The sequence below is a fragment of the Falco cherrug genome, chromosome 10, assembly GCF_023634085.1.
Source record: "Falco cherrug isolate bFalChe1 chromosome 10, bFalChe1.pri, whole genome shotgun sequence".
Taxonomy (NCBI): Eukaryota; Metazoa; Chordata; class Aves; order Falconiformes; family Falconidae; genus Falco; species Falco cherrug.
The window spans coordinates 20,739,111-20,751,148 of NC_073706.1; the positions used below are offsets into that span (position 1 = coordinate 20,739,111).

The 12,038-nt window shown below is 39.9% G+C and overlaps 1 protein-coding gene across 3 annotated transcripts in view; it reads right to left on the reverse strand.

Moving 5' to 3' along the window:
• ANO1 (anoctamin 1) overlaps positions 1-12,038 on the reverse strand; it is an 82,371-nt gene that overhangs the window by 23,592 nt on the left and 46,741 nt on the right. For 2 of the 3 annotated variants that reach the window (XM_055722862.1, XM_055722860.1), the window contains exons 7-13: positions 11,851-11,902; positions 9,161-9,226; positions 8,607-8,662; positions 7,025-7,066; positions 3,471-3,535; positions 2,781-2,915; positions 1,276-1,436 (exon numbers count right to left, since the gene is read on the reverse strand). In XM_055722862.1, coding sequence (XP_055578837.1) covers positions 1,276-1,436; positions 2,781-2,915; positions 3,471-3,535; positions 7,025-7,066; positions 8,607-8,662; positions 9,161-9,226; positions 11,851-11,902 — 577 coding nt within the window. The remainder of the gene's footprint in view (positions 1-1,275; positions 1,437-2,780; positions 2,916-3,470; positions 3,536-7,024; positions 7,067-8,606; positions 8,663-9,160; positions 9,227-11,850; positions 11,903-12,038) is intronic. The other variant, XM_055722861.1, reaches the window with a different exon arrangement.

Sequence of the window (12,038 nt, forward strand, 5' to 3'; positions counted from 1 at the left end):
AACCTGCAGCGCTCTTGACTCCCCACTGTTCCCAAAATCCCTCTGCAGCACTGTCCTTGTCCTCTTCCTTACAGTGCTTGATAATCAGCTCTCAGCATTGCATCTAAAACCTTATCTCAAATTGAGACCTTGGTCAAAAAGACACTGCTTTAAACTGAATTATGTTGAATTGTACTAAAATCAGTTCAGATGGATGGTAATGTAAAAATGACTCCCTGCATTCTAGAACAAATAAAAACTCAGGCTGTGTTTTCAGGATTAAATATAATCCAAAACAGGTTATTTGCTAACTCACAACAAGGTGTACAGGAAGGGCAAGCATCATCTTGTGCTGTTCTCACTGATGCTGGGACTTTGTGGCCATTAAACTTCAAAGCTGGGGGGAATAACATGCATTTCCCTATTCTCTGTAGCCTCTCTATACAGGGCTCCCAGTCACAAACATGGGGTTTGGACCCCATCAGTTCCCACTTATCTTAACAGGCCCTCCTGGCCCCAGCGAAGATGACCAGAGGCTCCTCCCCTCTCCTCCAGCACCCATGCCTGGTGCTGGGGTGCCTGAGCAAGGGGGTCCCTATCCCTCCTGCAGCAGGGAGGAGAAAAGCCCTCAATAACCATTCCTGAAGACACTCTCACAAAGATTTCATGAGTGGGTTAATATTTTCAACTAAGTTCTACAGACATGTGAAGAAAGGTTAAGTGATGTGCTTAAAGTACAAGGGCAGTCAGCGTCAGAAAAAATACCTATAACGCCACTGTTCCTGCTTCATGGTCTACACGCATGATGTCTGCCTGCTGATAAACTTAATTGCATCTCAGAGCTTACTCACGAATCAATGTTGGTTTGTCCTGAGACGCTAAAGGCCATTACACTTCCCTGCGGAGCCCTCCCCTCAACCCCAGAGTACATTAATATATTTCTTCTGTAATGTTGTAAAGTGGAAGCTGGCTCTCCAAATAGATTTTTTTTTGTGTTGGCAAGCTGCGCAATCCTGTTAATGAAATTTTGACATACCACGCAGCAGTTTTATGACAGATGCTTAACAATTTCATTTGATGTTCATCTTGAGCAACTTTTTGAATCTTAGCCTTCAGTCCAGAATATAAATTTTGGGATGACAGTTTCATAGGAAAGAAAAAAAAAAAAAAAGAAAGAAAAGAAGTTCTCTATATAATTAACTGCCCGAGTATAAATATACTGGTTTATCTCTTCTGTTTCTTCCTGTTGTATCTTAAATAATTAAACACTTAACATGAAGGCATATATCTTCCTACCCCAGAGAGCCATGAAGACTGAGAAGAAGACAGTTGCAGGGTTATCAAACAGATGGCTTGCACGAGCAGTCGCACAAGCAGAGCTCATCTTCCAGTAACTGCATGTTCTGTCACATAAGGGACACATGGTGATATTGTTCCTCTGGTCACACATTTCCATACTGCAACAAAGCAACCACATATGGAAAAATCATGGTCAGTATGGCTCCATCTTCCATGCTCCAATGATCTTTGCTCCTCTGCACAGCACCTGTTTCTGGTCTGTAGGACCATCCGATACTACCCTCACAGTCCTTCCCAGCTCTTGCCCCAGTGAGCAGCTCTGTTCATAGCCTACACCGTTGTGGGGGCTGAAATCCTCGTGCAAGGCTGCTGTCTCCCTCCATCCCCAGCCCTACTTCTATTCCAGGGAATAAGAGAGAGCATTATGAGAGACACAAGGCTCTATCTTACAGTAGAAAAATAAAGAAAATAGAATTTAAAAATAATTTTTGTTTTGAAATACTAACTACAGTCATAGATAAGGTACAGGGGAAGTGCCGAGTATCAAGAGACTGGAGTTCAACCAATTTATCTTCTATGCACTGCATCTGTGAAATAGCAGCAGTGACCCTCCCTTTGACTTTCTTCAACTGTTGGAAGCAGTACAAAGCAATCTTAATGAACAACACAAAAAATAATCTATTTTTCTATATCCATTATCTGCTTTGTTACTCAGGGCTCATGGCTGATGTACAAACTATGTCATTTTCATCTACAGCTGATGATGCATGCAGGGAAAATAATGCAAAATCATAGGGCTTTAAAAATATTAAAATACAAAACTTAATAAAAAATTAAAAATAGTAGGACATCAAGATTTTGCTAATCTGATCACAATTGCTTATTTAAGGCATGTATATTCTTGATTCATCTTTATGGCACGCAATGCCCTCCTCAGCACTTTACGATGGGAAGCACTAAAACCTATCATTAGCAGTATTTTGTTGGTTTGTTTTAACATAATGATCTGAGTTAGGAAAAAAACCCAACACCTGAGCAACCAGCCAAGAATTATTTTTAGTACATCAATGCAAACTCCACAAGTAATATTAACAAAAAACGCTAATGATTTAAAAACATGCTGCAGCAACTCTCAGCCCTTGGTAGCAAATCCATCTCTTACTGTGATCAGAAATCAGTGGGACCGCAAGCTCTCCTATCCCTACAGACTTGGCTTAATTTTCAGCACAGCTTCCAAACAATGAAGTGTGTGGGGCATGAGGAGGGAAAGCAGAGGGAAGCACACCACACACTGGCAAGTGCCAGTTGGCAGACAGACCTCGGGAAGCCACCACCAGCAAACATGGATCGGGGCATCGGGCTGTGGGTGGCACAGGGCAAGCCGCAGCAGCCAGGAGTTTTGGCTGCGCTCACCCTAGATATTAGTGACAAAACATTTCTAGAGAAAGGTTACATTGAGTTTCTAGTGGCCTCCAGCAATATGATATACTTATTTATTTTACCTTGGTATATTCTCATCCACAGTTGCACAGCCGTATAGGAAAACTATGATCCCTACAATTGAAGCTGGAATAAGCATTTGTGTATAAACTCCCAGCCAGGCAAAATACAGTCCAATCTTCTCTCCAAAGTATTTTCTGAAATACATTTAAAAAAAAAAGAAATGAGAGAGAGAAATGTTTCCTATTTCTTAAAATATAACATGGCTAAAATTACAAATTGCAGCTGGATTAAGCATGGAGAAAGTAAGATCTGATGACCTGTGGGAATTTTTTTCTTCTCAGAGGACTCTCTTTCTCATGATGCTTGGAGTTAATCCAGAGATACAGGCACCATGAAAATAAGTCATTTTTTCCCCTGTGCTTCTGCTGCGTAAGTCGGTATCTTTGGATCTCCTGTGAGTGAATCCTCTTTAAAAAGCACCTCCTTTTCTTCATGGTCTTAGCTCTCACCACCAGCAAACAAAATTAATTAAAATTATGTCCCCCACAAGCTTTCACACTAGGTGGGATATATCAGTGTGTTTTTAAACTCACAGAAACCTCCTTTTGACCCAATGAACTTCCCATTCTCCAGAAACCTCCAGCGTGGCACAGAGGGCAGCACCCCCACAGGGACACCCGCCCGAGCATCACTGTGCACAGCTTCGGCGCTGCCCAGTGGAAACACAACGTTAAGGGCTGAACTCTCACCTGACCAGGTCAATTGGCTGGTACTTATAAAAAACTCCGTAGCTTGCCCACTCCTCACACAGGAGCTGTAAAACAAAAAGGCAAAGCAGAAGTTAAAGCGCTGCGTACACAAATGTTTCTCCTTTGGTCCAGCAAACTGCAGAGCTTACGCTGTGGATCTGGTTTCACTGCTTTGTGGTTTCAAGCCATAATCTGCCAATACACGCAGTATGCATTAAGTATTAAAAACAAATTTGATGCTTTGGCATGCTATAGTACAGTGATGAATTCTAGTACATTAAAAGGCTCTCCAGCAACTGGACTGACGGATAACTATAGCAGGGACAGGGACAGTAGTCCTGATGTTACGATCCGTAGGAGGTATCTAGTGGAATGGATGTGAAAGATGAATATGCTTTGAGTTAGAAGACAGAAAAAACCCTAGCATAAACTGGTTTTTTTTTCACTACACAAACCATAATATTCATCATCCATCAAGAGGTGCTGTGCAGAGGTGCCTCAAAGGCTGCATTTAAGAGTTTTTCAGCTTTAAACTAAAAGGACACGATGATTTCCACTCGTCCTTTTGATTAGGATATGGGCCAAGGAAAACAATGATCCCCATTAGTGATTTATAAAATCAAATCACTCACAAAAATAGTTTCCTGTGAGGCCTTCAACTTAGCTTTTACTTTGTAAAATATATAAATAGTGCTTCTCAGACCCTATTTTTTTCTTAATTCAATTCAGCTAACAGAGTGAATAAGCAATCAATGTGTGTACAAACAATACTGGAGAAGAGGAACTGTGCTCACTGGCCACCCAGCCATCACCTCCTCTGTGGGACAAGGGGAAGAGAAGCTTTACAAGCTCTTGTGAAGTCAGGTCTCCCTTTACTGCTCTTCTTCCTGCTTTAACCCAGTGACATGACCTTGGTAGCAGGATGTTTGTGGGCCAGCTACCGATATTTCAAGGAGATGCTTTGATGGTCACGTCTGTATTCATTAATTCATTTAGCAACAACATCATCTTTTTCCTTTTTCCTCAAATGTAAAAGCACAAACTGATTATTGCTGAGGTACTTCTTTTTGTTGAACATTGGGTAAAAAATAGAGAAAAAAAAGACAACAAATTTCAGAGCTTGGTTGCACAAATCTCCATCAGTGGGTGAGGGCTGTACAAGCAGCTCAGCTGTGGAAGGAACTGCATCGGGGAGCCACAACCTAAACCAGCTATCATTACAGGGAGGGCAACATTATTAATCATGTTTATAGAAGAACAGACCAAAATAGGGTATTATTGCTTAAATCTGTAGGCTATTTTAACATGAGAAACTTGAGAGATGTCAGCCTCCTACAGCTCTCCAGTGAAACGCAGCAAAGCAAGGAAGGGCAGGACTGCCCATGCCCATTCCTACTTCTTGCATTTTATCACAGAAAAGTCATACAGCGAACAACATTTCTAAAGTAGTTTTGCAGTTCTCCTGCCAAATCATTAACAAAACTTTCCAAGCTGAACTGCTGTGCTTCTCATGCAAATGGTTCAAGCCATTCAAAAAAATACAGCTTTACTTTTACAGAAATATGACATAAAAAATCTAAGTGGACTGTGGATTTTCCCCTCTGCAACTCAAAATCATAAATCTTTATTAGTTTCCTAACAACAGTAAGAGCAGAAACTGAAATGTAAAGGCAGGCCTTTACTAAGCAGCATCGTTCTTGCTAATTTTATTTTTATTCTGCTTTAGGTTTCTTTCAACCACATTTTCCGAAAGTTTAAGGCCAGCTGCCTGTGTCTGGGAAACAATTAATGATTTGGGACACCTCAACATCTATGTGCACTAGCTAAGACCCTTCCTTTTATTATTTTTTTTACTTCATTTTTACAAACTAAGTTTGTGCTGGAAATTAGATTCCATTTCTGTGATCTAAGCTGGTGAAGCATATCAGGAAAACACTAAGCTAAGGAGATTTTGCATCGATGCCATGTTTCAGTTTTGTACAACACTTCAAACCAAATTTATGCCTAAAGTACAAATGAATTATCTCTTTTATCCTGACATTTATCAGCTTGATATTCAAAGCACAGCTTCAAAGACATGATTAGAGGAGATCAGTACACTAAATATTTACTTCATTTCTATGCCTCAAATCTTTAATTTTGTAGTTAAAAAAGGCACAGGCCTGGCCTAGCACTGGATTAGATTAAAGCAAGTTTCAAGAAACCAGAACAGACATGCCAAAACACGCCACAAGATTATTTGAAGGAACTGGAAGTCAAAAGCCAAGGTAAACATTTCCAAACACACAGTGAACTTGTGAAATGAATGAATTTGTGAGGTCAGAAAAGTTAGTAATAAAAATGATAGTCCAGATGCCTTGAGGAAACATGCACTCTCATCCTGTTTTTGGTTGAACAATGTGTTGCTTAATAATGAAATGACAGGTATGTGGTATTTTTAACACACATTAATAGAGGGTGAACATATTTTGATGAGCCATTTGCATCTTTAAGGCCCAGCAGACCTTTAATTTTGGGTACCTATTTTTTACATGACCAACCTGAAAGGCTTTATACCCGTTTTTCCTATTATCTGAATGTCCACAGCAAAGTTTTGGATATGTGACCGTCAAACAAACTGAAAAGGCAAAGTTTCAAGTCTGAAAGCCCAACATATATGGCACCTAAATTTAGTAGCTCCTCCTGAGAGAACTGGTCATAACCACTCTACTTCAGTTTTTTTCTGATACATGGGAAAAAAAAGCCTGTGTTCTTTAGAGAAGTGTGATCAGGAGTATGTAGTAATTGTACTCTGAAATTAAGAAATCAATACTTCTTCAAAGGGAGAAAAATTTGGTTATTCTTATGAAAAGTTATTTCCTTGGAATATTTCCTACTCCTTTTACGACTATGAACAAATGTCTTTCAGTATACAAACAATAAAAACACAATTTAAACCACAGATGTATGCAAAAAGTGATGCGATGTATCAGTATACATTCACAGGGCAGCTTCTGGCTGAACAGTGCACATTAAAGCTTTGCTGAGAATGTCTCATTTCTGATAAATATTCAATCTTTCTTTCCCAATAACTTCTATGCTTACGTTTTTCAACTGCCTCCCTCCTCCTCCCCCCAACCCAGTTGTGATCCTCACACTCCAGATCAGCAGCACATTAATTCAGCAGAGGTTGCAGTGTTGAAACCAGAGCTCATTATAGAGTGGAGCAGGATTTACATCAGGTACAGATACTGGAATATGACTGAGCATATTCTCATCAGACCTGGTCTGAAATGACATCATCTGAACTTTAGGAGGGTTTATATGTAAACGCTGTCAGTACTCTTACCAACAGGGCGAGAAATGTATCATTATTGAGCTTGGTAACTTATACATGTCCATACTGCATTTCATATTTGGGTAAACTAAAAACTGGAAAGTACTTCTACTGCTTGCCATTTAGTGCCTTTTTGCAGTATTTTCTGTGAAAATTTAGCAAACATCCAGATTCCAACAGGTGACTCTTCAGGCTGGGACTCGTGCAAATAGGTCAAACCCCCTTGATATCAACTTACTTTTCTGTCATTAGGTTCAATGTTTTCACCTTCATAGTCACCCTTTAAAAAAAAAAAAAGAAAAAAAAAATCTGCGTCATTCAGTGAGTCGCACCCAGAACTGCTATGCATCTTGCATACCCATGTATCCCACTCACTTAATGCATCAAAAACAGAAAAAGCAATCTGTAAAATAATGCTGTATTTTCGGAGTTCATTTGTCATAGCACACTTTGTCTTCTGTCATCAGGCACATTAAGAAAGTAATAATGTCCGTCACTGGGGGAAAAGGAATGAATAAGTGATAAAGGTGGCCTAAAAATGTCAAGGGAAAGGATGCGGTATTGCCATGGTATTTGGGGTTCAGCTCAGTCCACTTGCAAGAGAAGAGACCAGCTGAGAGAGCTGATCCCTATCCAGACTCTCCAAACACTCAGGGCTGATTAGATTTGAGGTTTTAATTTGAAGCTATTTTTAAATATGATACAGGAGTAAACCAAGACAATAAATAACTTATATACAAGACTATCAGTAGCTGTCTAAAGACATGAGACAAGTACATGCAGAGAAGTTTATTTAACCTTTCTGGATTTCTATGCGATATTGCTGTAGTTTAAGAGTGCCTGACATTTATGATAAACATCAGGCAGATAAAGAGGCTGTTCTGGTCTCAGTTACATCGTGATAAAACACTCGTGGTCCCGTGTAAAGCCAGTGTGAGTGAGGGGAGCAGAAAACTAGGAAGACACACTTCATCTTCACATCCAGAAAACCGGCACCAGGCTCGACAGCCCTTGTAAGCTCACACAGCCAGTACATCACGAGGAACACGACTGCCACGTCCCCTTGACAGCTGTCAAGCCTTTCTGTTACAGTCTAGCTAAGAGCATGTGTTTGTTAGTTCTAGTTGTACCTTGAACCTTTAAGTAAAAATGTCATCAGCACCCAACTGCTGTGTACCTCTGGCAGGATAGGGATCCCCAGCTCAGGTATGAATGCCACCAAAATTCCCCACCTCTCTCTAATCCTCTTGACAAACACCATAGTTGAACACACTCTTGACATCTTACTGAACTGCTCAAGAGCAGATTTCATCAGTAAGAAGGTCTGCAGCCATGCCCAGTCCCATGTCACTTCAAGGTCTTGCTTATGGGTTTTCCCCCAGTGGCAACCAGTCGCACAGACACACAGCTACTGACACCTCTGTGCTGGCAAGGGGGATGCCAGGCAGATGTGGTTGAGGGAACAAGCTACCTGGTGCCCCAGGAATAAATACATTTCTTAACACTGATGCCAGGGATCTCAGGAGCAGGTGGTCAGAAAATAACAGAAGCATTTCATTTGCTAAGCCAGCAAAACAACTCTTCTAATGTTACGTTCAAACGTTACTTATGTTCATCAAAGTTAGAACAGAGGTGGGGAGTTCATTAAAAGGAGCAGAGTGATGGAAACAACGCACAGAAGTTACTGCAGTCGTGATACAAGCAAGCAGGAAGTCAGGATCCAAAACACTCATGGCTTGGGATGATGCCATTAATATGTAACGCATTGAGGATTTCTTGTCAGATAGTAGATATGTAAAATACATTGCAAGGTCACTTACGTCATGCAAAGGATACGCAGCACTGTAAACTCCATTGGCAAGCAGACTGGTGATCCCTTGAAAAATAAAGACATAATAGTTATTTATAATTTCAAGGTTAGACAGTCTCACTTTATCATCCTTCCTGGAGATTTCCCTCAAAATAACAGTCATTTGGTCAGATAATGATTTTTCTGCCATCTCATTCCTTTCCATGTAGTTTCATTTTTAATCATATAGGTTATTAAACATGACTCATTTTATGAAATGGAAAACTGCAGAGAGCAAGAGGAAGTCATATATATTTGAGAATCAAGAATTAGAAGCCAATGACTTGAAATTAGTCATTAAAATAAATTACATTTTCTGAAAAGTCAGTTTGATTTAAGGGCAAGCCTGAAGATTTGAAAGTGTACAGCAGAAGGCTCGATCACAAGAAGAATATGGCTGGAATTGATGGCGTACAGGAACACGCATACACACTCATCATCCACACAAAGTTTTGAATTAAGATTTCAGATTGCTTAGAGAAATTGTAGGGAAAGCCTTTGCGAAGACCTTGGCGTAATACTTACCATATTTACCACATTTTCGTCTTTTATTTAAAAGGGTAGTTTCCTTCTTTCTTCCCTCTCCTTTCCCTGTTTACACATCCGTTTATTAGTGACATGCATGAGGCTGAAAGCAATTAATGCTTCATCTATAAAATGTATGTGGTATAAGGGACTTGGAGGAGCCCTGCCTTCCCAGGTGTGGTAGTTAGTGTTCCTTAACTTAGGGCCAGAGTATGGATGGGTTGGGAGGAGCTAACGTGTAAGTTTGGAGGAGCACAGCAGCAAGCGGCTCTTCGACATTGCAGTCCACTGCACCATTCCCAAAGGTCACTGGGCTGGACCTGGACCTTTGAGGGCTGTAGCACATTACTCCTCTAATGTTCTTGCTGCAGCTGCTGGCATTAATATAGCTACTTCCAATTATGGAGTATTACCCATGTCTGAAGGTGTCACGTTATCTGGGAAGATACATTTGGGGATTCAACGAACCAGTCTTGGGTGCTGAATCAGAGCTAAGTCAAGTATTTGTCTTTGTGCAAGGCTAAGCTGATTAATGCCAATAAAAAAAAATAAATCTGGCATTGTGGAGAATTTAAAAGGACTTAAAAAAAGGAAATAAAAATGATGTGCTGCAGTGTGCTCCATGCTGCCCATCAGTTCATTGCTAAGAAAAGAGCGTGGGACTGGATTTGAAGGAACCTTGACTATGAACCAGGAAACAGCTAACTGTAGGATCACTGAGACATTTTTGATTGTTCTTGAAATGAGAATTTTCCAAGTTCATTAACATTTTCAAGATACTAATCACCTGCTGGAGGAACTACTCCAGGAATGCTCAGTATCTTGCAGTATCGTTGATTTTCAAAGTCCTATTTAAGATTATACAGTACTATGAATTGTCTGCAAATGTTTCCACACTTCTGGCAGAAACAGCTAGTGATCAGATTATTTTTCTAGGGCTGTGCAACCGATCGAAGACCTACATAGTACCCTTCTACATATCAGTATTTAACAATGAAGACAGGTTCATACTTTTGCAAATTTTCAAAATAAATAACAAAGACTGCAGTGTTCACTGGGCAGCCACCTTTTTCCTGCTGGGCAGAAATGTTGAAGCATTATCTGTGTTTGCTCAAATCTGTTTGCAACCTTTGCTGGGTTGTAACCCAGCATTCCAACGCTGGAACACAAAGGACCTGATTGAGTTATGCTGAGTATACCCACGGACAGGCTGGCCTAATGACATTTTTATTAGGTATACTGTGTGACCTTGCCTTTAGCCTCCCCGCTATTCAACTAATCTCTAATGTGTTTCCCATTTCGGGACTGGGAAAAAGAAAAAAAAAGAAAGAAAAAATATCAAGTGAGTAATCAAATCCAAGGCAAGAATTGAAACCGAACTGTATGACCTTCCCCTTTTGAGAGTGCAAATACGTAATTTCCAATTAAAATGATCCAGCACCAGCCTCGAGAAGGGTCCTGAAAGTCACAGATTAATTTGGATTTCCCATGCTACAGGGAAACAGTACTTCTGTTAATACTGGCTGAACACCAAAATTCAGTGTATACAAGGACTCAACAATTGTACATTGTATGTTGTTACTTCAACAGAAAAGTCAAAGCGTGAAAATCATTTTTGGCATAATTATTCTTCTATTATTTGATGTATTTCTAAGCAGCTGATGGGTCAATATTGAACAGAACTACCTGTAATTCAAGTTCCCATTGTTATATTTAACTGCTTGTAAGCAAATAAATGCTATAACAGATTCCAACTGTTATCAAACATTTTCTCCCATGTTCACGCACTTTTCTCATACAAATTTGTTTCTATTGGTTGCCTGTTAAAAAGCTTGGATAGGAGGGTATTCACCCTTCATCCTTATATCATTTGGTTTACAATTAACTATTTGTTAATTTTGCTCCCACAGTCAAGGGGACCTATATATCACAATATGTATGAAATAAAGTATGTAACAACTGAACAGGAAATGCTGCCAACAAATCTTTCAGATGACCTGATCTGTAATTCATGTTTACCTGTATTATGAATTTACTTCTTACAGCACAAGCCCCAAGGCTGAAATCCTAGAACTACTGGCCATGGCAGTACCAATTTCACAGCAACTGACTTGCAACAACTGTTTTGAGGGCTAAGAGATGGGCCAGCTTTCAGGGTGTGCCTTAGTCCTTGGCCATTCCACCAGGGTAATCTCAGTTCCACATAGAACAGTGTTTCATGCAGTCATCAGTTAAGACTACTTCACTCAAGTCATTGAAAAGCCTTCCCACGATAAAAACGTGAGGTTCCTACTTCAAAGGAATGGGCCAAACCATAGACTTTAACTGCAGTTATTGAACTTCATGGCAATACCCTCATCCGCTTCAGTGAGTGTAAGACTGAACCAACACAGAGCACATATTATCCACTGGTTTATATCACCATCCAGTCCTGCTGCAAAGGACCTAACTAACATCTGCAGGGGCTATATGCTCACTTACCACTTCAATTCAAAGTCAAATCTATAAAATCACTTTTGAAAAAATTCCAAACAGCTATATTAATTAAATTTCCAAATGAAACAATTATATCCACAAACATCAAATTAGAGGGCAGGGGAAAAACCTAAACTCCACAGCCAGTTACAACTCACAGTTATTTTCAATACCTGAAAACGATACCAATCTTAAAGCTAAATAATGTTCCTTACCCATGCTATATTTTGCTTTGGTACATGTCGTTCTTTTCAGTATTTCATAAACCTATGGAAGTAAGATAAAAGAGAGGAAAGGGTTACTTCAGATACTGCCAGTGAAAAGCACAATCTTTTTGTGTACAGCTCAAATATTGGCAAAACCAAGATGCTGATGAAGTCATCATTCTTTAATAAAAGTCATG